The sequence below is a fragment of the Columba livia genome, chromosome 1 (assembly GCF_036013475.1).
Source record: "Columba livia isolate bColLiv1 breed racing homer chromosome 1, bColLiv1.pat.W.v2, whole genome shotgun sequence".
Lineage (NCBI taxonomy): Eukaryota > Metazoa > Chordata > Aves > Columbiformes > Columbidae > Columba > Columba livia.
This window is the reverse complement of record NC_088602.1, coordinates 29,971,109-29,997,392: the sequence shown is the minus strand read 5'-3', so window position 1 is coordinate 29,997,392 and position 26,284 is coordinate 29,971,109. Positions and strand designations below refer to the sequence as shown.

At 40.3% G+C, this 26,284-nt stretch overlaps 1 protein-coding gene across 4 annotated transcripts; it reads left to right on the top strand.

Annotated features, from left to right (window-relative positions):
• The first annotated feature begins 3,343 nt into the window (after positions 1–3,343).
• SERPINE3 (serpin family E member 3) lies at positions 3,344–26,276 on the top strand. Of its 4 annotated transcripts, XM_021286837.2 has the most exons (9): positions 3,344–3,600; positions 4,409–4,706; positions 8,981–9,214; positions 10,499–10,696; positions 15,866–16,064; positions 17,607–17,707; positions 21,029–21,115; positions 23,703–23,786; positions 26,212–26,276. In XM_021286837.2, the coding sequence occupies exons 1-9, from the start codon at positions 3,475–3,477 to the stop codon at positions 26,250–26,252; spliced, it is 1,368 nt and encodes a 455-aa protein (XP_021142512.2). In that variant the 5' UTR covers positions 3,344–3,474; the 3' UTR covers positions 26,253–26,276. The 4 variants fall into 4 exon arrangements, with proteins under 4 accessions (XP_021142512.2, XP_064909098.1, XP_021142511.2 ...); XM_065053026.1 differs by lacking the exon at positions 10,499–10,696; XM_021286836.2 differs by lacking the exon at positions 26,212–26,276 and having other exon boundaries at positions 23,703–23,969.
• Positions 26,277–26,284: the final 8 nt, after the last annotated feature.

The window sequence follows — 26,284 nt, the reverse complement described above, 5'->3', positions numbered from 1 at the left end:
TCTCAGCAGCCACACCAAAACAGGGCTCAGTTTTATTAGAACACAGATTAATAAATCAGATAAAGTTCTAGTCTCCTGGAAGAAACATTTTGGGGAAAAAAAGGCTTCCAAAGAAATCTTCCTCTGCCCACAGTGCTCATGCAGGCTGTGCCTTTTCCTCTAGTTTCTCTTTTCAGTCTTGTGACTTCTATCTCCTTCCAAGCCTGAGCAAGCTCCTCACCTTTTTCCCCAATGCTACTTCCACGGAGGCTTGACCGTGAGTCTTTTTTCCATGGTCAGGGAGCACCCTGTCCCCTGGAAAAGCCTCTCAGCCCATACTTCCCCAGCAGATCCACATTTTCTTTAGGACCCAAGTTGGTGATGGAGGTTTGCATCACATTCCTGTACCCGTGAGCAGAATCTGGCCCATGAAGACTCTGAAGATGAAGTTCTAGAGAACAACTGTCTCTGACCATCTCTCTTTCCCTCGTCTCTCCTTTTGCATATTTTTCACACCAGACATTGCAGAGCCACCTATGATAGCACCTGTCAGTGCTGAGCAGTGGGGGATACTTCAACAGTCTGTCCCCTTGCCCACCACAATGGTCACACAGGGGGACATTGAGGGCCCATACAGTAACAGCACTGGCACTCTGCAGAGGCAGACAGGCTATAACCCATCAGTGAAAGCAGACACCACCTACCCCTTTTATCCAGCACTTTTCACCAGTTTTGTTCCCGGTTTGGGGGTTTGCTCACACATCAGGAAGCTCTTTGCTGTTTTTCTTCTCAAAGAGTGATGGTTTTCTCTGCTCAGTGAGAAGACAGGGAGGATGGGCCCCTCTGAAGCCCTTAGACCTGCCCCTGTAGATGCCCAGAGGAACTCCACAGAGACGCAGCATCACGTGCTGCAGCCTCCTGCCCACACACATATTTTCTCTAGACCATATTTCTCCTGGTCTGTGCCTTTTCTCACTTCTCTCACAGGCAGTCTAAGTTATCTCAATGTCAAGAAGCATTTCTCAAAATACAGCTTCTACTTCTGCCCTTTTCTGTCTTTGAAGAGTTATCTTGGGGACAAATCAACTGCATTCCTTTTGAAATGTGTTTCCAACTTCTTAAAAATAAAATTGCAAGCAAATTTATTGGTACTTTCCCCAGTACCTTGTGATGCATATCCAGATTAAGACCCAAAGAAGGATGGGATGCCTAAACTAGGACAAAGACAAGTTTAAAGACTCTAAAAATAAATTCCTCAAAAAGAGCCAGAAACTCCCTTTCTCCACAGCAGCCCAATCCTCACACTTCTATAGGTGCAAGGCACCCTTCTTTTTGACCTGGAATTTCTGCAATTGGCCTGTTTGGTTTGCAGCCCCCAGGTTACGCACCAAACTACCCTCTCTTGGAGAGGTCAGGTCCTGGCTACCTGGGCTCATTTGGCAAGCTCAGTTTTCACTTTCATCCCCAAGTGACACCAGATTTTCCATGGACATCCAGTTTTCAGCTTTGGATCCTAGTTTGGGGAAGAGGAACTTAAAACTGAGGCTGCTAAACTGAAGGGCAATGAGATTTTTTAATTTGGCCTGGATCATGATAAATGATTTTGTCACTTGGTTTTTAGCCACAGCTAGTTTTACTGACTCTTCCTTCTTTCTTACTCTGCTGCCTTTTGTCTTTCTAATCATTCACTAATGGATTTTCTTTTTTATTCATTGTACGTAAAGCACATTTCTTATTCCCCATGGCTGCTTTGAACAGAATTGATTCATTTCTAGTTTTCATAAGTCCTCTGTCCTTGTCTGCAAACACTGCTTTTACTGCTAAGATTCCTCCACATACTTTCCTAAATAAGTTGCAGAGAGGGAGAGTTTGAAACAAAGACCCCAATTTCTAAGCCCTCTCTGTGATGTGACATGAGCCAGAATGTTGGGTTTTTTTCATTCCCACAGAAACTATGCTGTCCTACACCACATTTATATTGGGTCTAATTTTCAATTAGATCTACCAAATCTGAACAGCAACAATTTTGCCAGGTGGGAATTGAATGTCTATTTTTGACAGTAATGCCTAAAACGTTCACAGGCTCCCTGTCTTTCTTCCAAGTCTTAATAAATCCACAGGAGAGTATCAAGTAGGGCACAGAGAAAATGTCTTATCAGGTCTGGAACCTCTAGAAATGTCACATCAAATCCAGCTGTACAGTCTTCACTGGTGACCAGAGCTAATTTATCTATCGACAGCTCTGAGACCTTGAGAAATCACTTGGTGGCTTCTGTTTCACTCCCTCTGAATACATCTCCAGTCAAATGGACGCTGTTAATGATAACTTCAGCAGACAGGTCCCCATTCGGCAAAATTCTGAAGCCCAAATGTAGTTTGCAGCATGAGGATACTGCCATTGACATCCATCACAATTGCTACATCCCAGCCTGTTGTACTAGACAGGGACTGGTCAAGCTCTCATCCTTCATCTAGCCTAGCAGAAATGTGGTCTAAATCCCAGGATGCTGAGGCAGACCTCAGTGTTGGTGTCGATTCCATCATCTTCTCCAAACAGCAGAGAGAGAAGAACAGCACCAGTGCAGGTGAAGGGAGGCCCATTGCTTCATTCTCATTTGGGCTCTATTTCAATTGTGTGGCTGCTCCTTCCCTAAACTAAACACTATTGCTTGATTGTAAAGATCTTTTTCCCCATGTCTTCTTTCCCAGTTGTAACAGGAATGTATACTGTAAAACAGCTAAGTGGATATATAGTGTCAAACTCTATATAAACTGAAGTTTTATACTCATTTTAAAGCTAAAACCTTGCTTTCCTCAGGTGTCATTGTGAAGCTGCAAGGCTGAACCTGTGAATATGATGGGGGAGATTTGATCCTGTCACAGGGAGAAAGACATGAACAGCTGCGATTGCTTTTAAAGCAGTCACAACCACAGGTCTTCTGGTTCTGGTTAATTCAAAGTGTCCCCTGCCTCATTTGATCTCCCTCGAGTGCACTGCTTTGTTGTTTCTTTCCTCCTAGAAACTAAAGAGTGAATGAAAATCTTGCTATTTGGGATGGCATTTAAAAAAAAAAAAAAAAAAAAAAAAAAAGAATGGCAAATAAAGACATTTTAATTGCATGGGATTTCTGAATAAGGTTTCAAAGTGGGGGGAAAAATAGCTGTGTGCCTGGTACACAGAGAACCCTTTCTCTTCCCCTTTGTGGCAGAGGAATCACTGGAATTCATATAAAAGGAGGGGGGGTGTGGGAAGAGAGATAGGAGATGCCTTGCTCCGTACCAGCAGGTCACAAGTCTCATGAGGCTCGAGCAGGGCTTGTAAGGAAGTTGCTGACTCCATCTCCATGTGTACCTTTTTGTTCCTTGCCTTGGATTTGCTGGTCAGTGGCATGCTGCTTTGCCTGGCTCTCCATAGAGCTTGTAGCCTACAGGAATTTGGACAGAGTGGTACAGACATCGCCGACAAGAGACTCTGATCACTGACTATCCCTTTAAATGCAGTCTCATGACTTAGTCTTTGCTCCACCACCTATTAAAGAAGGATACAAGACGTACATAGACAGCTTCCATTCAGACACCCAGAAGGACACAGAAAGGCAAGACAATTTAACAGAGCTAACTGTGAGTAAATACGAGGCATTAGAGGTGCTCTCTAGAGCAAAGGGCATGGAGAAAGATTTGTAGGAAATCCTGAAGTGAAAGAAGGCGCAGTATTTCTTAATAGATACTTGTATACATGTTCAAAAGGCAAAGTTCTGTAAAGAAAGCTATTCTGCCATTTTAGCATTATTCCTTTAAATTTCAATCTAAGTGTTTTAATATAATGTTGACCAATACTTAATTTCCTATAAAAATCGGAAGCAGTGATTTTGTGCTGCAAGCACTGGAGCCTTTTGCAAATGCAACCTTTATTCACTGGGATAAATTTCATAGAAGGAATATCTGGGGTGGGAATTCAAAATCAGCCTTTTGAAAACTTGGATCTAAAGATCATCCTGGAGCCTCCAATTAGATACCTGCACCTCCCAAGGAGCAGTCTTCCTTCTGGGAGTGCTGGATGTGACCCTCTTTCTGTTGGGGACGGAAAGGAGCTGTGGGTGCTCAGCAACATGGAGACTGCACTAAAGTGCCTCATCATGGAGGCAGGTAACTAACTTTTTAACAAAGGGGCTCTGTGTCTCCAAGCACTGTAGGGGCCAACTATCCTATACAAGTAGGGCATTCTGGAAAACTTGGTTCTTGTTAGTCAACAGAGTCATCAGCATGCCCCTACTTCTTTATTCTTTTGGTAGCTTCTGGTTAGACCTGGACAAGTATTTTAACAGTGGTCATTACTATTGCAAGTGAGGTCTTAACATTGACAGAAAAAGAAAGTTCCTCTGTCAGCTCAGCGTATTGCTTTTCTAAATATATCTGTTATTAATTGCAGGTATGGTTATCTGGTGAAGAGTGTTCTCAACTTGCCTTCATGTTGACCATTTCCTTCTCTGCATTTATCCTGTCCGCTTGCTGCTTAGCCAAAGGAAACTGCATCTCCTATGATGAGCTGAAAGAGCTGAAGACTGAATTTGCCATCAGTCTCTACCATCATGTATCTGAAGCAGGGAACAGAACCAACCTGGTAGTCTCTCCAGCAAGCGTGGCTGTTTCTTTAGAGCTGCTGCAGTTTGGAGCTCAGGGAAACACCTTCACGGAGCTGCAGGAATCCCTAGGATACAACATTCATGGTAATGTACTGCTTAAAAAAAATGGTTCCTTGCTTACATTTTGCAATAAATTCACAGCTTTACTAAGGAGACAGCAATTCCACACATCATACTAAACTTCTGTCTTCTGTCTCACTGCTAGATGTAGGTTTGGAGTGTTTTGTCTATCTTTGATAGCCAGAAATCAGCTGGACAAAGAAAACTCAAGGGAGTAGTTTATACATGTTATTCCTCTTTCTATTGATCAGTGCTTCCTCTTTCACTGTACCAAAATACGACTACATCTAGAAAAGCTGCTTCCATGGACAGCAGAATTGCTCCTGTTTCCCAGGGGCTCATCATGTCTGTTGAGTCCTGGCCTCCCCTGCATCCCCTGTGAGGAGGTGCCAGGCACAGGACAGCTGTCTTCTCTCCTATCCTATTAACAAATTTTATGAAGCCTATAGAAACTGAACTATCTTTAAGACTGTGCACCTTTTTCTAGTGTTATTACCACCGGCCAAAAAGATGAAAAGTTGTTAGAAGGAGGCTGGCAGAGAAGGATATACATTAGCAGATGGATGGTGCAATTGCATTTTTCCCTGAAAGCAGGCTAAAATAAAACTCACTGGGAATCTGGAAGGGATATAGAAAAGGCAGATGTCTTAAAATCCAGCATTAAGTCAGCTGAATTTAAGGATGCTGTTTTCATTTTAGGTCTGGATTATCCTACCATCTCACATCACACGTCAAAAGCTATTTTACATTATGGGCACAATGTTTATGAAAAGCAGATGACTGCCACATCTTCAAAATTTGCAGCTTACATACCAGACTTATGTATAGAGATGACACTGCTGTTTCTCAGCATAAAATTTACTTTCAATATATGAAGACTAAAGATAAAACCTGCAGCAATTTCACTGTCCGGTGCTGTCACCTGCCTTAGTCACCATTACCATTCTGTACAGCATTGACATTCAAAACCGACACGGCAGTAAGAGCTAACTCTGGCTGATATTAACATATACAGATACAGCTGCATGTACTGACAAAAGGACAGTGCATCTGTATTGTGAGCAGCTGATATAATGAAGTCTTGCCTGTAAGAATCCTGTTTCTGTAAATTCAGTAGGGTAATTCTAAACAACATTAATTCATACAAGTATTACATCTTTCTTGACACTTCTGGTCATTAGGAGCACAGTTATTAAGAAAGAACTTTAACAATAATATTACAGAGTGAAATTCAGGCACAAATCTCCACACAAAATGTAACAAAAAGAAGTGCAGAGGCTGTTAATGACCTGTGAGCTCTTTTGTGCTGCCTTACTTCTCATGTGGCACATCATATCAAGCAGACACTTTATCTCCATTTTATTTGTCTGTGGCACAAGCCACATGAGCTTTGGCTTTCAGTGATATTGATGCATGAATGCGAAAATAAAGTAGGATAGGATCTATTGCTATTGGTTATAACAGCACATTTCTAGTGATGGAGAAGGAAACCCCTTCTTCAAATGGTATGAATCAAATACTTAAATCAAATTTCCTATCGGATGATTAAAAGCAAATCACATACATATGCATATCTGATAAAATTAATTTCTTCCATTATACGTTTGCATTAATGTTTCCATTGGCCTGTCAAACAATAATGAAGAATGTGGTTAAAATCTTAGCAGGCTGAAAGCAATGAAAACAGTGATATTTCATTCACTATTCATGGATATTGTGCTCTTACATGCACTTGTAATCTTCTTTTAATATTTGGAAGACTTGTTCTCCTTTATTCTAGAACTAAGAAAAACAATGTATAAAGGGATGTCTCTCTAGACAGCACAGACAAAATTACATGCTTTCAAATGCTTTCTCCTTGCTGATTTATTTTATCCAAGGTAGACTATTTTAAAGCAATTTTGAACTGTTTTCTGAGTAAGAATTCAGGACTTTGGTTAGATAAGCACTTTGATATGACTGAAATTACAAGCTGAGGATACCACACCTCACATTAACATCTGCTTCCAATTTACCATCTTTGATTTCTCACAATCTCCAGAGAGCTTGCCAAATGCTCCTGCACTAATGCAAAACACATGAGAAAAGCACTTTACACTTCAGACTGTGTGAGTTTTCTTGACATCTGTTCGAGGAGTTCAATATTTTATCCCTTAAAGAGTAATAGATCTAAATTCTAATACCAAAGTTCCCACAGGTGATTAGTCTCCTTGCAGGTTGTTAAAGGAGCACTGTTAGGCCAGAAAACACAAACTGGGTTCTCAGGTGGTAGAAGTTGGTAGATGTGACACTCTCCCTTTACCCCACCAAGAATCTATGCAGTAAAAGTCTCCTGATGACCTGGCTGGCAGCTGGAGATTCAAGAGGATCCTGCCCTCAGCCTGGGACAGGTCAGTCTAGGCAGGATGGACTTCCCCATTAGCCGCCTCAAACCACTCATGTCCCAGCTGGCAGCCCAGCCTGATGTCCCTCTAGCACTGCCTACACCCACAGTTGTCTGGAGAAACTGGGTGATTCTTCCCTTTGCCTGAGGCCTCCCCTGAGTCAAAACAAAGGTTTCCAGCCAGCCCATAACAGTGAGACCAGCCATGCCTGTGGGAAGTCAGATACCTGTGAGCTGCCCAGGGCACCCCAGGGTTTCAGGCCAAGGCAGAGAAGCACCTGAGCTAAGTACAGCAACCTGGAGAAGCAAGAGGCACAATATTGACCCCCCCGCTTTGAGACAGTAGTTAGCAATTCATATACAACAGTGAGCTGCTGAGATTTCATGCAGAAATTGGGACACTTGGTGGTGAAATAATGAAAGTCCTGGTGGTCCCACAGAGCCAAGAGGCACTGATGTCTTGTTGAAGAAGAAAAATGCCTCAGACATTTCCCAGTCCTCATGGAATACTTACTTATAGAAGCAGGAACATGCTGAAAATGTCTTGCAGGCTGCTCAACCTCAATAAGACTTTTGTTGGCTGGGCACAGGCAAGTCTTCTCCAAAGCACAAGAAGAGATGGGAAAGGGGCTGAACCATGAACATGGGAAGCTTGAGGAGATTTGACACAGAGCCCATAAACATTGTTCAAACTGGGTTGGAGTCCCAGGCCTCAGGAGGTCACCTTGGCATGAACCATCCCGTCACAAACCATTTTATTTGCTGTAGCAAGTAAAATAATGACAGGTAGAAATCTCTGCTTAATCACCCTTCAGAGGAACCTACTAGAAACCCTGTCATTTTAAGAATACGAGATCCTCTAAGTTTGCAGGACTCATGCTCCTGTTGGGTCCATACCTCAACCTTGTATCTGTCACAGAAAACACCACCATTGAACTACCACAGGCTCCCCAGGAACAGGAGATCGGGGCACTGTTCAAGTATTTTCATTAGTAGACAACAAACCAAGAGTACACATTACTGAATTTCATAGTTGCTTTAAGAAATTTGAAGGACCAGAACAGAGTTTGAAAGGATCCTGGAAACCAGAGAAATGTGTGAAGTGAGTAAGACACGGTTCAATAAGGACAAGTGCAAGATTCTACATTTAGAAGGGACAATCGGCTGTTTAAATCAGGTGAAAATGAGCAAAATAATAGATGTTTTAGGAAAGGATCTGAGGGCTCTCAGGAATTAAAAATATTGACTAGGAAATATAATTATACTAAAGAAAAAGCAGACACTCTTGTGGGTTGTATAAAAAGAAGAGTTGCCTGTGACACACATGAAGCAACCTATCAGCTCTATTTAGCATTGCCAGGGCTCATCTGCAATACTCGACCAGTTTGGGGCACCATCCTTCAAGAAACAAAACAACACATGGGGGCCAAGGGTCGCAGTGACAGACCTGGGGCAGTCAGGAAGATGCCTTTCCTGGGGTAGGTGGCATCAGAGATGGCAGGAGGAGGAGATGACTGTACTGCACCATCAGCAGCTCAGCCAGTCATGGCCAGAGGCACAAATGGGAACCCAGAGTGTCCCCAAATGTTCTTTATGAACTGTAGGAGTTGTGTGTGCATAGAGGTGTGAGCCTGATGTGAAGTCAGCCACTTGACGTATCAGCACTAGGTGATTTCTACAGCAACATGAAGAATGCTGAGAGCTTTCCCGTGCCCAGTGCGTCACCGTCCTTGACAGTAGTACTTGACAATAATACCCCATAAAGTCAAGAGTGCTTCAGTTGCTATAGTGTCTCAACTTTCAGGTGACATCAGTGTCGGCAATGGAGTTGAGAGCTGCTGAGTGCTTGTGCAATCTTTGCTGTCCTTAGCCTAAGGTTGATAACTGCAGTTTTCCCCTCCCTCTTGCCTGGCAGATCAAAGCGTGCAGGACTTCTTGCAGACACTGTATGAAGAAGTGACGGACTCCAGCCAAGGCACAGCACTGCAGCTGGCCTGTTCCTTCTTCGTGGATGCCGGGGTGCAGCTCTCGCCCCGCTTCGCTGCACGTGCTGCGCGCTGGGCAAACAGCAGCCTGCAGCAAACCAACCTCACGGACCCCAAGAGAACCACAGCCCAAATACAGGAATGGATCACCGGTCACCTTGGAGGTAACGTTACAACCCATGAGAATGGTTGCACATGGATGAAATGTATAATAAAAGTAGCGAGAGAAATTACATTTAACCAAGTATAAAGTTTTTTGTCCCACCCAACGTTGTCCAAATCAAGGCTGAGAGACAAGAAATCTAATCCCTGTGCTGATGCTCACTTTCTAATGTGAGGAAAGAGCTGGAATAGGTCTGAATCTGTGAGTATAAGTTTGCGTTATCAAGCTGGTAACTGCTTGGCCTGGTTCCTCTAATTTTTAACATGTCAATCCTTTGCAGTATTTTCAGTTTTAATGAGGAGCAGACTAATTCCCCAGGGACAAATTTTGCTGCGTTGAGTGTTTCCATGCTGCTGTGGGGGACATGCAGGAGCTCAGCAGTCAGATTCTGAGTTTAAAAAGTCAAAACGGGAAATGAAAAGAATTTACTTTCCAGATAAGCAAGAAAAGTAATGAAACTAAATTCTGTGTTAATGAAAAAATAATTGAAAAAGCAAGTCCTTAGAAGCATCAGAGCAAATCAATCCAATCAGCTTAAGTTGCATGAGTATTAATTTGGCCATCAACATGTGAGGTGAAGTTAAACACACACATTAAAGCTACTATTGAAAAAAACAATTCTATCCCTCTCAAATGAACTGTAATAAGTAGTCTTGCTTCAATATAGAAAAGTATTGCTCTAGAACTAGATATTAAATGGGAGTTTTATGTGGTGCTCACATGCATATCGATGAATTAAAAGTGGCTTACACTTCCAAGAATCTTTGAGATACCCAAAGCAAGATCAATTCAACTGCTAACAGGAGAGAGAGAGAATTAGGATTTGAGCTTCAGTTGACTTAGTTACTTCGTAAAAGGGTCAGTAACCATGAATCCATTTCATGAGGGATTTCTAGTGCTAACAATGAACCACTCCAAGATACATGTGAGCACATTTGATCTAGAAAACCAGTTAGGGCCAGAACACGATGCTGAGCACTGGGCTGCTGTCACCCATGTTGTTCAGCCAGTAGCATACTCCTGGCACAATTAGGACCCTCAACACTGACCAGCTTGAGCTCCATTCTGGGGAGATCATGGATCAACAGGCAATCCTGATGAGGTCCAGGTGCAAGTGGTGAGGGGGATGTAGAGGTTTTAACAGTGTCTTGTGAGTTGTGCCTCTTGCCCTTAGGGATGGAGAGCAGTCACAACTTGCTTTATTTACTCACACGGACCTGGCTTTTAGGCCTGGGTGAGTAGGATTGTGTGTGTGTGTGCGGGTCCCTGCTTCTTTTCCATGCAGATGGGGACGTACGTGGCATGCCATTGGAGAGCGCTGGGTCGCCGCTCAGCCAGGTTGCCCTGGTGACCACCATGTATTTCAAATGCACGTGGCAAAAGAAGTTTTCCTTTATGGATACCCAGATGTTGCCTTTTACCACAGCAGAGGGCTCAACACTGAACGTGCCCACAATGCATCACACAGCCGAAGTTAACTACGGTAACTGTCCTTGATCCAGATTTGCTCTATTGTACAACATGGAACAGCTTTATTTATTTAATTGCTGCAGATAACACACTAAGATGAGTTATTTTCTCAGCCTGGAGAAGTCTCAGAAGAAATTCCATCAAACAAAGAGACCACTTGGGTCACCAAATCGACACCTTATAATCGCAGGCAATCACAAAACAGATCCTGTGTTCAAAATGGTTCCTAAAATATCTACAGTCCATGCCCCATCCCTCACAGACTGTAGGCTTAATTTTCTGCCATGAGGAATTCTTCCATTTAGCTCTACAATCTCTTCCAAAATATAAGAAGCCCATTTCCTTTCTATCCTAAATTTCTAAATTTCACTTAGGTAAAAACCTTTCTAATTCCAAGTCTACGTTTTTTCAAGACCAACTTATATCTCTCACCATTGTGACAGCTTTATCCTTTAACTTAAATAATTTCTCCTTAGCTTTGATATTTACTCCCAGATGTATTTGCCAGCCACCAAGCTGCCTCTCAATTTCCTGTTAGCTAAGCTGAAGATGCCAGGCTCTCCTAATCTATTAAAAAAACGGATAATCCAATTCTCCAGTAGTCCTTTTCTGCACTTTTCCAATTTAAATTAATCTTTATTGAAAATAAGTGGCCAGGAATGTACATGATACTTTTAATGAGGCCATATACATGCGCAGTAAAGTGCTCTTGATATTTCTATGACTGGCTAAAATACCTTGCATATTGCACCACAGAATCATCTCTGGGTTGTTACTTAAGGTTGATTCCAACTGGGCCTTTTTTTCTTTCTCCATTTTTTTCCTGTCACTGAGTCCTAGGTGAATCAGAGGGAAATCTCCACAGGTACATACTTTTTGTCATGTTTTTGAACCATCATTTGGTTTCCGTCACTGCAGTCAGCACGGTAACCCCACTGTTTGTCATTGATGAAAGTCTTGAGTGTTGGAAGTACTTTAGAAAGCCACTGGTAAGCTCTTTTCAAGCTAGGAACCCCACTTCTTACTTAGCTGACTGTAGTTTCCCTTTCAAGTATCTGTTTTCTGCCTTTCATTTCTTGCTCTCATTGCCATCACTTCTATCTGTAAATAGTGCCACAGTAAAACTATATGTTAATGTTTTATTTAAAACTAGATGCCTAGATCCAAGTCTTTCTTTCAAATTATTCATCAAGACAAAAATTCTTATAGATTTATTTGCTAGGGTCTACCTATGTTGCAATTAATCTCATTTTCTATTTCCCTCTGTGACTTGATTATTCTTTTCTCCAGTGTATGTTCTGAAACTTCTCAAAGAAAGACACAAAATTGCCCAGATCACTTTATTTTCTTTATAAATATACTCCTGTTTCCCAGTCATGGGACACAAATGAATCTACAGGTCTATTAAAAATCTTTGCTAACACATTTGTGATAGCACATCCAAGTTGTTTTTGTTTTCTAGGGTGGTGATCATCCAGGCCCCAGATTATTATTTGTCTCTCTCAAGTAGTTTAAACTTTGTTTCTGTCACTGGTGTTGTAATAACTCCTGTTATTTCCTCATTTCCTTTAGGAACCTCACCATTACCCTTTGCTGTATCACCAGACTGTTTCTTTCCCATCAGTTCTAGCAATTAATAGGGATGAAGGTAAAAAAAAAATTCTGAGTGTTCAGCAGCACCATTCATCTTTCCCTTTTCTCTTGTTTATATAACTAAAACATTTTCCTTTCCTGTGCAACAGTCACATCAGGCAAGCTGTTGGCCATTCATTATTTCTGTGCCTGTTTATCTCTGAACCATAATTCACCCAGTTGAGGAAACACTTTTTCCTCTCTTTGTGAGCTTGTCCCTACTGTTACATCTTCCTTTGTGGTATTTCTTCTTCTGGGACATCCACGGTGTGTCCACCAGAGTTCTTCCTCCTGCTGGGACTGCCAGCTCCTCAGTGCATTCACACTTCTGACTTGGAAAATTCTCATCTTCTTTGCATCCAAACCTGTTATAAGTTAATTTGCTTTACTCAGGAATGCAGAGTTTCCCCTTCTAAAACCCTACACCTTATTATCCTCACTGTTGAGTAACATAAACTACTACATCAACTCATGTCTTTCAGCCCTGGGTGATTTCCTATCACCAGCTCATTGAAGCAGCTTTGCTACTCGTGATATCTGGAATAGCCTCGCCTTTTGTTGCTTTGCGAGCTATTCAGGTAAACAAACAGGCTTCTTCGGAGTAACACACACCTATTAGCTCAGGAACAGAGCTTTTCTCTCACCTTTCTCTTTTAGTAAAGTGAGATAAAGAAGTTAGAAGCCTAAAATGACAGAAGGCAGAGGGCTGCCAGTGCTTATATAGGTGGAGATCTCAGGTAAAGACCAGTGACTAGAAATTCGTCAGTCAAGCTGCACTGACTGACCATATATTTCCTCCTGAGCTCTTGCAAACATGGTGTGAAATCATCAGTTGTGCATTTCTGACCATTTGCCTAAACACAAGAGCTCCATCCTGTCATCCTTAAGTAGGTAACTGGAGTGTTAAATATTTGCACAGCAAAGGAAAGTTTACCAAAATACTGGGATTATCTTCTCATCCGGCCTGAAATGTGTGAGTTCCCTGCAGCTGGAGAGACTTTTCAGAGAAGTCAAAATGAGAAGCAGAATTTAAAATTTGCTGATTGTCAGATTTTATAGGGCAAATTCAGTCTTTGTCACTAAAAATGCTATGAACACTTCTAACAAATCAGTTTGAAATTAGTACAAAAAACAGGCTCAGTATAACAAAACAGAGGCAGGAGATAACTTTCCTTCATTATTAAATTATAGCAGCTGTCTCCCATCATGATCCAAAACACAGTGAGAAAGATTAGCTGTGGCCTGTTATCGACCTCCGCTTTTATGACATTATTTATCATTTAACATGGCCACACAGAATAAATCAGCCTGGGGACAATTAACGCTGCTCTAAGAAAATGTCAACATTACAGTTTACAGATGCCTGTAATACACTGCAGCTATTTTACATATTCATTTTTCCAAGTAATTTGTTAACTATATTTGAATACTGATTTAAGCTATATATAAATCCTTACGGGATGCTTAATATAATTTCAAGTAAAGAACACTAAATGATATGACTCAATAAACTCAACTCTTTTATTTTCTTGCTAATTAATAAATAAGGACTGTATAACCTTTGTGCACAACGTGCTGACCTCAAAATATCAGCGTGCCCATAAATTAAACATGTCCAGTGCACTACAAATGTAAATCTTCCCTGGTTGTACCATGCAAACCAGAAGGTCTTTTCCCAGCACATGATCCAGGTGCTGGGAGGTGGTTTTAACAGCACAAATCCTTCTCCACATTGCATGGCAGGAGGTCTAATCTTAGAGCCTGACATTTAATGGCAGAATAATCAACGTTTTGTGAATCCTATCTAGTCCATATCTGCAAAGCTAAAAAATTATAGAATAGAATCATAGAACGTCCTGAGTTGGAAGGGACCCACACGGACCATCAAGTCCAACTCCTGTCCCTGCACAGGACAACTCCACAGTTCACACCATGTGTCTGAGGGTGTTGTCCAGTCTCTTCTTGAACACTGTCAGGCTTGGGGCTGTGACACCTCCCTGGGGAGCCTGTTCCAGTGCTCCACCACCCTCTGGGGGAAGAACCTTTTCCTAATGTCCAACCTGAACCTCCCCTGGCACATCTTCCTGCCATTCCCTCGGGAATGTTGTACACTAAACATTTGAGACATCCTATATCTATACATTTATTGGACAATATTATGAACATGAGCTACCTATATTCTGTTATTATAAACCCTGACTCAAAAAATGTGAGTGTATGCCCTTGAAGATACAACTACTACAGCTGGGTGAAGAAGGAATAGATTCAGTATTTTGGATGGCCTGCAGCAAAGGCCATCAGTTCTTTCCTTGTGACTTGTATTTATCTCCTGGACTGCTAGCTATTGCTGAGTGTTCCTGAAAGGATTATTTTATTGGATTTTTTTTTGTTTGTTTGTTTTTTGTTTATTATTTTATTATTTTATTTTTTGTTATTATTTTATTATTATTTTATTTTTGTTTTATTTTATTGTTTTATTTTTTGTTATTATTTTATTTTTTGTTTATTTTTTATTTATTGGATTAACAGATGAAAAAATAAGGAAGTAAAGTTGAATCTGTTCTGCTGTATAACAGTGACCATTAGAAACAACTGGATTAATTGCTCTTTGAAATATGGAACTGAAATTGTACTTTTAAATAGTTGTTATGAATTGTTGCATAACTAATCATAAGCTTGGAAGTCCACCAGCTTTTACTTTTGAGACTAGTTTTTATAACCATCTGATTTTGCTAGGTCTTTGTGCCTAGATTTTCAAAGGTAAGGAATTTGGTGCTTAAATAAGCAAAACCCTAACTACTTTATTGTTTAGTGTAACTATTTGTTTCTCAAAATAGGGTTAAAACTGATTTTTAAAGGCAGTAAAGATGCAAACATGCGGCAAAGTAGCTTTCAGTTAACTAAATAGGACATTCCATTTTGGTTTGTTTTAATTTCTATCAGTAGTGAAATTTTAGTCAAAGACATCCAAAAATTGTAAGTTTATCCAAAGAACAAGCATTGCAGGAAAGTTACTGTCGTTGCCTCAGTAACAGTTTTAAAAACTCTGAGCAAGAAGGACAGCTATGGTATGAGAAAGTAATAAAATATCCACGCTCTGTTCAGACAGTGCTTCAGGTACTATGACTATCCTTGGCATTTTTCTGCCAGGAGATAGATAGATATATACAGATACAGATACAGATATAGATATAGATGATATAGATATAGATATAGATGATGACATAGATATAGATATAGATATAGATGATATAGATATAGATATAGATGATGATATAGATATATAGATATAGATATAGATATAGATATAGATATAGATATAGATATAGATATAGATATATAGATATAGATATAGATATCTCACGCAATCAGCTCTGTTGTGAGTTAAGAGCACCCTGAGGTGGCTGCAAGAGTCCGCGCACCAGAGACAAGCCCCTATATCCCACCGCTGCTGTTCTGAACTGTCTGCTGACCCAGGCTTGGGTTGTGGGTTTGGGGTTTTATTCCCCATTTGAATGATGAAATAAGATCTATGTTTGCCCACCCACAGGCCAATTCCAGACTGCAGCTCTGGAGGCTTTCAGCGTGGTCGAGTTACCCTACCTGGGAGAGAAATTCAGCATGTTCCTGGTGCTTCCAAGCCACAGAAGAACATCTTTGTCACAAATTGAGTCTCACCTTTCTGCCAAAACCATAAGCCTTTGGGCCAACAGCTTAAAGAGAGCAAAGATGGACATTTTTCTACCGAGGTAAGTGATATTAATACTGCAAGGTGGCTTCACTACTTTGTCAGAATTCTGTGTGAAAGCACTGAAATGAGCAATGTGTGAGAAAAAAAATCTAATTATTAACAAATAGGGCAACAAAAGCAACAAAGGCAAAAGGCAACAAAGATGATGAAGGGAGTGGAGCATCTCCCTTATGAGGAAAGGCTGAGGGAGCTGGGTCTCTTTAGCCTGGAGAAGAGGAGACTGAGGGGTGACCTCATTAACGTTTATAAATGTATAAAGGGTGAGGGTCACGATGATTGAGCCAGACTCTTCTTGGTGACAACCAATGATAGGACAAGGGGTAATGGGTACAAACTGAAACATAAAAGGTTCCACTTAAATATGAGAAGAAACTTCTTCATGGTGAGGGTGCCAGAGCACTGGAACAGGCTGCCCATTGGGATTGTGGAGTCTCCTACTCTGGAGACATTCAAAACCCGCCTGGACACCTTCCTGCGAAACCTCATCTAGGTGTTCCTGCTCTGGCAGGGGGATTGAACCGGATGATCTTTCGAGGTCCCTTCCAATCCCTGACATTCTATGATTCTGTGAAATACTTTCAGTTTTGTCATTCATCACATGATCAGAAAAGCTCTAACCCTTTCTTAGGTCATGAAGATGTGAGCTGGGAATGCCAAAACTCCCTGATGTGCTCTGTACTGTTTAAAAACAACCCAGGTACTTCAGTCAGCCGAATAGCTTTTACTCTAAATTTGTTGGGGGCACAACAATATTTTAAAGAGCTAAAAAGAGAGAAATGCTCCTGGCCCTTTCCCACACTCTGTTTTTGTCTTTGCTTCAGGAAAGTAAATATATAACCTTTTAAAAAAATTCCATAGTTTATTTTTACAACTTGCTAGTGTACTACAGATGTACTTCACAAAGAACTTGGGGCCCTCCACCAGTCATACCCATCTTTCTGTGCACAAAGCAAGTTTCAGCCATCCGTTTTCCACTTCAGTCATTTGCTGTTGCTAAAAAACGCACACACCCTGCTGGAATTTTCTATCAGCTGTTCAAATGAAATGGCACAGCAGGACGAATCAGGTGCAGGAAGGCCTTTTGTGGCCACACCTGTTGTATGCATGAGCACAGAAAGGTTTTGTTACACATCTCTTCCACTACATTCCCCACATTAATGAAGTGCTGAAAAACAATGTTCATTAATACTCTGTTTCTCCAAGCTAATCTTTTGCAAATGTTTCAAAGAGCCCTTTGCTGCAGTCAAAAAGATTGTTAAAAAGAGGACACTTGGGGAAATGCAGAGTTAACGTGTCAAGAAGACGAAAGAGGTGGTTTGGTTGCAATAGATGTGGGCGAGGGATTCCTTCTGTCACTGTCTTCAGGTGAAGACAAGCTGCTTTTCTGCCAAGTACACTTAATCAGACAGAAGGCATTGGGCACACACAGAAATAAATGGATGAAATGCAAAGGCTTGAAATAGATTGCATCTGTTCCACCTTTTAGCTCTATTAAACTACAAATGCCACATTTGAATAAAATCTATCCTATTAATTCCAGGTTCAGTATTCAAAGCCTTTTTGACCTAAAGACAGTTTTTTCTGCCTTGGGAATCAGAGATGCATTTGATCCCATCACTGCTAATTTTAAAGGTATTTCAGGTAAGAGGTTTGACTGCATAAAAAATGATCACTGACCCAATAGTTGTAGACTCTCACATTTGAATGACTCAGTAGACCTGGGCCTTCTGAATTGATTATACTTCTCTCTCTTTGGAACTCTAAACCACAATTCATGCTCAACTGTTCTACTTTATTATTGGCACTTGTATTTTGAACTGTTATTTTGTAGGAAAGATGAATCTGAAAGGGACAGGGCTGGTTTTTTTATTACTTATATTTCTTTTTACTTTTCCTTCTTTCTATAAGATTAAACCTGACAAGACAGCACAGACCTAGAAAATGCTTAGTTGTTCAGATATTGAGGATGTTTTAATACAACTCTCATTCCTGTATTTGTTTTTAAATAGTCATTTAAGAGTTAGGGATGCTGGTCCAACAAGTCTGTATTCCAGCTCCTGACACCACAAACGATATCAATATATGCCCCTGCTATGTTGTCTTGCTGATCCAGTGACTGGTGTGACCAGTGGATTAAATTATACTTTTGCTTTGCTAAAATACTAGTGTTACAATTGTAAACTGTCTTGGTTTTGGAAGTCTGAATTTATCCCACTTCTTAGAAAATTTTTATCCCTACTTAATGTTATATACTAAAAGAACCCAAATTATCTATTTCCTTTTCTTTTTTTTCTTTCTTTTTGTTTTGTTTTGTTTGTTTACTACTACCAGCAACACAAATTATTTCATCTTAGTCATTTCTACTCATAGCAAAGACTCAGTGGTAGCTGCCCTGAAAGATGGAGAGTTCATGCAGTTCTTGTGCATGTGGGTGAGTAAACAGAGGTATGACAAGAAGAAATTCCTCCAATTTAGACAAAGCTGCTTTTACAGAAGAGTTGCTTTCCTGGAATAAACCTCAGAAGGGATGTTACTTATGAGGTTTTTTTAATAGGGCTTTTACTGCATTGTTTTATTGCAATACATATCTCAGACCGCAGAGAGAGGCACATTAAAATAGTTTGTCACTGCCCACTTATTTGTAAAAGCCTGCAGTTTTGTTTATTGCAAACAAATGTTAATATATGGATGAAGTGCACAAGGATGCATTTTATAAAGTTAACATCTATTTAAATAAGATAAATACTTTGAGGAAATGAACTCCATCATAAATGATCTCATTTAGCAGCTTCTTTTTTGTCTAAGCAACTCAGTGGCTTTCTGCTTCACATCATCCAGGGTAAGGCTTGTAGACATATTCGATCCAGCCTGTGGCAGGATTATACATTAAGGGATATGTTGAGGCCCTTCTCATTTCTACTCTTTAGCTACTCAGTTATGTATCATAATAGGAGGGTTATTTTGATGGTCCAAGAGTTACGTGAGACAGAGTTTATAAGGAAGGTTTATCTTTTATTTAACCAATAGATACAGTTCGAAAAAGAACACGTAACTTTTCAGTTCCTCTTCTATATGAAGGAGTAACCATAATCTTCAGAATCACATTTAGCAAACAAATGTGTTACTTCATTTCAGACCCGGAGTAGCTTCTTTATGCCCGAAGGCTTCTATTTTTTCTCCTCCAAATATGTTTGATGTATCTAATTTAAAAAAATCTGCCTCTCCACAGTTTTGTCTTGTTTCCATCCTGGATTTTTGACTGGTCAAAATTCAGATAGAAAGAGTTAAAATGGTGTTCTAGTATTTCCTTTTTTTTCATCTATACATCAGACTCAATCCTCAGATTCAGAGAAGAAAGGAAATACCTCTCAACCTTCCCCACTTTCTGCCCTCCGCAGTCAGCTGGGGAGCAGCAGACTTGTAACACTCTCCTTGCTGTCTTTCTGAAATTAACTTTTTCCACGTTCCATTTTATGTCACAGTCCCACTGTTTCTTCCTGAAGAGCAGTTTTTCTGCAATTGCCCTTCCAATGGTTCCTCAGTTCATTCATTGTCTCCACATGTTAATTAATTTCTATGCTCATCATGAAACCTTCCTTTTCACCACAACCTGGGAGACCTCTCAAACTAGGAATTTCCATTCAGCATTCAGTTGAGTGTTGTCTATCTAGTGGGACAACAACCATAAAGATGAAAGAACAAGTAAACATGGGCAGAAACAAGGGAGAAAAAGGTATTCACAATGGTGACTTGAGGCTCCCTGAAAAGTCCCTCCATAGTCAGAGGCAGCCAAAAGTGCCCATTCCTACTCACACTGGCAAGGGTCCTGCCTCCCTCTGTCAGTGATACACAGATCTTAGGAACAGGCTGCCCATGGAGGTTGTGGAGTTTCCTACTCTGGAGGCATCCAAGACCTGCATGGACGCATTCCTGTGTAACCTCATCTAGGTGCTCCTGCTCCGGCAGGGGGATTGGACTAGATGATCTTTTGAGGTCCCTTCCAATCCCTGACATTCTGTGATACTGTGACTCTTCTGTGATTCTTCCTAATCTTGCTTTCCTCACTTTCAAGATCTTCCTATATAGTGTCTAAGTGATGCTGTTCTGTAGCCAAAGCCCAGCTCCCACCACTGGGCACCAGTGGAAAGGGGCCAGATTGCAGCTGGCTCCATCAGCAGTAATGTGAGGGCACCTCACAGCTCTTCCAGGTGTACACCCATACAAACACAGTCAAAAATCTTGTTGTTCCTGCTCCCCTAGATTAGATAGCAGATCTGAATGATGAGAAGTCAATAAAAGAAATGCCTTTAAGCAGAAAAAATATTCCAACTTTGCATTCAGCCCAGTGATTCTTTCCTAAGAACTTCACTGCTTGTCTGAAAGTGGGATCTGTGTTTCATGCAGAAGTCAGAGGCACCTGGGCCATCAAGCAAGCTGTGCCCTGTGACAAAGGGCATGTTCAGGCAGATAGATTCAAGACACACATGAGTATTTCAGCTTATTCTCCAAGCTGCTGCACAGAAGGTCACACTAGTCCAAAAGCCACGTAGTCATACTATCTCAGCTACGTGCTAAAAGGTCCTTAATATCAAACCAGCTTAGATGTTCAAACTATCTGTGCTCACCCATATTAGGTACATGTACGAAAAATCAGTAGCCGAGTCAAAATTAGAACTGAGGATCTTCTGTGGAAGCCAGAAAAAGCAACTGAAAGGCAGGTTTATCCTGTGCTGTCTTTCTGAACGTGATGTGGTGAAGGAACCAGTGGAAGGAATTTGCAACAGAAGAAAACCTAATGATATTACACATAGTCAGTGTGTCCGGGTGAAATACCTAATGGTTATGTCATCCTTAGATTCTGCAGAAAAAAAAAAGGTAAAAGCATTCTGAATTAAGAAAAAATAAACCCGTGTTCACAATGGAATTCAGAAAATAACTATTAATTTCTGGGTTTTTTGGCAGAGCAAAGTAGTCTTTATATTTCAGAAGCTATTCACAAAGCAGAAATTGAAGTAACAGAAGATGGCACGAAGGCATCAGGAGCTACAGGTAAAGCAAATATACAAACTTCACTTTTCGCTCCTGAAAATTGTCACTGCAGAAACAACTCGTAGTCATTTATAAAAAAAAAAAAATCAAACAAACCAACCAAACAAAACCAGCACAGTAGCATTTAAATGTATGCCTAACCTAAAATTAAACTTTTATATTTAACATGCTTCCATTTTACCATTACAATTGCCCATAAGAACTCTTAAAACTCTTCCCTTCCCATGTTTGATCTTAGACTAACATATAAAGACTCAAGTGAGAACCAGCTTTACCAGCCCAGGGAATACCCAGTTTAAGAAGATAAACCACTTCTTTTTCTGTTGGTTAAATCTGCTTGCTCAGATCACAAAAACAAAGAAGGAAAATAATGTTTTGTCCATAGCTCCTGAACTGTTACAGGGTTTGTTTTAGGAAGATGATCCTTTTGGTATCATTGAAGGTCAGGATGGGAAAGTTTTGTCTTCACAAAGACAGGTTTGTTTCTTATGTACTTTGAAGTGTGACCTTCATGTGCATTAGTTTCTACAGATCACTTCCATGTGAGCAGCTGGGACTGGCTGTGTGGGGAGATTCAGAGTAAAATCTCAGCTGTGGACTACAGAGTCAATAAATAACCTTCATGAGCTGAATCACATCTCAGTAGAAATCCTCCATCACAATTAACATAAAACAGAACAACTGAAATTACTGAGCTGTGCAATCTTAATCTTTCTTTTTATTTCGGTCACATGAGCTTTATCAAAGACAACCCATGCTTGTTTGTTTCCCTTTTGGAAGCCTCAGATGCTGCAGAACAGCTCTTAAGTCAGCATGAAAAGCAGCAGCAGACCCAGACCACTGTGTGGATTATATGGGCATTGCTGCCATTGGCTTCTCAGAAGCTGAATGTGTCCTGAAGCTGTTCAAACACCAGCAAACCACATTTTGCCTCTGCTTCCCTGGGCTGTGCTGCCTTCAGGTGTGCTCCATGCACACATTGCAAACACTGGTGGTACTTGATGGCAAGATCTGGGTCTCCCCACTCCCTGCTGAATGGCTTCAAGTTGCACCAGGGAAGGTTCAGACTGGATATTAGGAAACATTTCTTCACAGAAAGGGTTGTGAAACATTGGAACAGGCTGCACAGGGAAGTGGTTGAGTCATCATCCCTGGAGGTGTTCAAAAGATATACAGATAAGATTCTTAGGGACATGGTTTAGTGTCAGTGTTAGGTTAACCATTGGACTTTATGATCTTCAGGGTGTCTTCCATCCAAAATGATTCCATTATTCTATGATCCTCCTTACTTCCAGGAGGAAATCCAGGAGCGACGTAGGGAGAGCACCACGGTGTATCTCGATGATGGGGTGGCTCTGCAAGGTGCACCCCCTCACGGCAGACATCCTGCAGTCACAATGCCAAAAGGCACCTGAGCACCCCTGCTCTGGTGCAGCACTTCTCCGACAACAGCTTCAGATAAGACACACGCTGTACATGTGTGGGCGCACAGTGACAATTTGACATAAGGAGGTTAACCTTCCTGCAGAGCTGTACAGTTTAATTTTATGAAAATTTTCATCTCTACTGGGGCATTAATATTTTAAGTAATTTTTCTGGTAATTCCCATTAAAAAATAAATGCTTATATGTTGCTTCAATTACATACCAAAGACTAAGGGTAAGAACAATCAGACATCAGATCTTTATCCCATTGAAAGCAATGCCAAAACTTCCCTTAACTCCAGTCAGACCAAGCTAAGAAGCTGATTTAAAAAGGTATGGTTATATTTATTATTTACTTTAAAAGCTCTGGATCTAGTCAACACAGTGGCTTGAAAGCTACAAGAGACACTTTTAGGAGCACTCAAATAATGCCACTCAAACTAGTTTTACTGAGCTTTACTTGAATTTTCAATTAAATTCCACTGTTAGCGGTGCTGACCAAAAAATAATCCAAATCTGGGGGTTTTAATATTGTGGTGGTTTTTTTTGTTTAACAATGTACTCTTAATACTATGTAGGCACAAGGAATAATTTATTTTAACAAGACGTGTTTTAATAATAGCTGAGCCATCATAATTGTTAAGGACTCTTTATTTAATCTAATAATTAACCCCCAACCAGAGAGGGGAAGGACAGTAATAAAACTGAGATCGAGGATACTCTAATGGAGAAATTCCAGGAGGACACAGATATATCTCTACTGCTTATCTCCCATTTAGAAAAGAGACTACATTTGTGCCTTGCTTATCTTTTTTTACCAGAAAAGCATAGCTAAGGATTGGCAAACAGGTTTGGCAATAGCATGTTATGATTTCAGCAGTTATGGCTGCGATAACAACAACAATTATATTACCTTTGAAATCCAAAGCCAGACAGGCTCACTTCAGCAACAAAATACACACCGATCCCCTGCATGTAGCCTCACAACGCTTGACTTGTTCATTCACCCAGACTGATTTTGCTGCTGGATAGAATTATTGTTTTAGTCTTAAAGCAGAGGAGCAACTCAAAACTCAGGTACTACAGATCAGAGCTTGAGGCCACTGTACAGAGGATGGAATGAAAATGCACACAGTTTACTAATGTTCTTTGTTGCATTACAGCAATGGTATTACTGAAAAGATCACGAACGCCTATTTTCAAAGCAGACAGACCTTTCACGTTTTTCCTGAGACAAACTAACACAGGTACGCACGCTCTCCATTTCCGTAGCAGAGTCCTTCATGAGTAGCACTGAAATCAGTAACAAGTTCTTTGTAAATAACGTGCCTTCCTTTGGACCAGGAAATTCAAACCACCAGGGAAACAGCGGGTTTAAGAGTTTTAAAGCACAAAGAACACAGTTGAGTTTCTTTAAAAATAATGCATGATAGTCATAGAATTCAGGGAAGCCAGATTAGCTTCTTGTACATTTATGCAGTACGTGCTGAAAAAGATTTCTACCCTAATTATAGGCAATTGAGGGTTCTTAAATGCCCAAAGATTAGGGACCAACCTCCACAGGGCAAACCAAAGTACAAATGGGCCGGATCAGATGGATTAATATCTGAACAAGTTAAAATAGAAATCTTTCCCTAAAAATGAAACTTTTTCAGGCCTCCACAGATGGCACACAGCAAACAGACTTCTGCCTCTAGGCACCAGGACTCCAGGGCCTGAAATTCCCTGTATTAATTCTACCTCAAGCAGTTTCTAGGGGGATATCTCATAAATTCTGAAGACCAACAATCTTTTGCCTGGCTACAGCTCAGAATATGCAGAAGCAAGTTTCTCTTGCCTTGTTATCTTGAACAGCAACACCTTGGAGGAGATAGTTTTACACACCTGGACCCTTCACTACTCAGCATCCTCATGAAACACTCAAGTTTATAAAAGCCACAGATATTCACTCTATGTAATCAAGTAACTTGCTCTGCAAAAAAAAAATCTAGCTTGCATCTTCACTTATGCAAGGAAGTGCCAAGAAATGCATCTTTCTTTTGTAACTGCCTTTTTTTTGGATAATGATAATGAACTCACCCCAAAATATACAAACAATGTATGAAAGAGGAAGTATCAAAGTGTTCCTCCAGCTCCAGTATTAGAATATATGTCTCATTTCAGATGTCCAGTCACATAAGTCACTCCAGAGCCTCTGCCAAAAGAAAACACCATATAGATCATGGGCAACAATGAAGAATCACATAATGCACCATTTAGCAGCATCAGGCCACCTCCAATAACTCATATCATTCTTAGCAATACAGTAAATTTGTACCTTAAATATGTTCTTAAAAAAGTCCTTCAAACCAACAAGTTTCTCTCATAACTGGAGTCATGTCTGTTTAGAGTTCCAGGGAGCATATAGCCGTTTATACAGTGCAGTAAAACAGGTGGCCTGGCAAGAAGACCAAAAAGAATAATTTTCCTTATCTGCTTCCAAGCAACACAACTCTGTTCTCTTAGTGAATATCTGGGCTTGTAACACTCTGCTTAAGAAAATCTGTATCTTATATTTTGACCAAAATGCAAACACAACTTTTTAAGAGAAATGCACTAACTTCATGGGGCTTTTGTTTTGACTATGCTTTGGCAATCATCATCATTCCAGCAATAAAAGTATTTTACTTGGTAAACGCAGAATTAACAAAAAAAAAAAAAGACTAAAAAAAGGTACTAAAAGATCACAACCTATGAAACCTGAGCCACAGACTCCTCAGAATTAAGAACAAACTGATTTCAGTGAATAAAATTGCTCAGTTTACAGTATATGATAGATCATATAAGCAGGAAGCAAACCAGATTGTAAAACATAATTTTTATATGAAGTTTAACAAAATACATACCTTCTAATAAATTCAAAATCAGTACACTTCTGCAATTTAAGCTTTTTAATGCAAGAAGTGAAAACTGAAGACATTCAGTCATTTTGTTTGCTCAGACTTAGTAGCTGAAGTTCAGGTGTGAAAAGGGGAAACCATAAAGAAGATCTGCTTTTAGTACATTTTATTCTCCTAGTGAGAGGTACTTAAATCTTACTATCCCCATGAAGTTCACAATGAATCTTTTATGCAGACCAAAAGTCTTCACCACATCAGGCTTGTAGTAATAGCAGAAATATATTATCGGAGACTTCAAACAGTATAGTTCTGCCCAAAATAACTGAAAAAGTTTGGGTTAATTTAATCTGAATTTCAGATTTGAACACATTCCCGTTGAAAGATGGGCAAAGTAACAGCAACACAATCAAACCTCTAATTCAATGAATCTGCAGCAGTGAATTCATTCAAGGGGTTGTAATAATCTCTTTCGTAACTACAGCATGAACACAAAGAAGTGATCTTAGGCTCTGTTTTGCTCAAGTTCAAAAATGACTCTTTAGCCCAATGGTTTCAGGTTTTGGTAAATTTCTAATTTGGGTTACCAACTATTTGGAAAGGCTTCTTTGCTTTTACTACAGAACTGTTCCAATCATTCTAAGAGAAGCATGCAATTGCAGTTGAACTTTCCATACATGCAATGAATGTTCACAAATCTGCTAGTTCAGTGCTTAATTTATGTATTTAAACTGTACTACACTTTGAAAAATGTCGTCCCAAACTGAAATAATATTAATATTGTTTTCATTTACAGGTTCAATACTCTTTATAGGAAGAGTTACAAATCCTTCATAATAAACACTAGACAAGTACACCGTCTTCTGTTC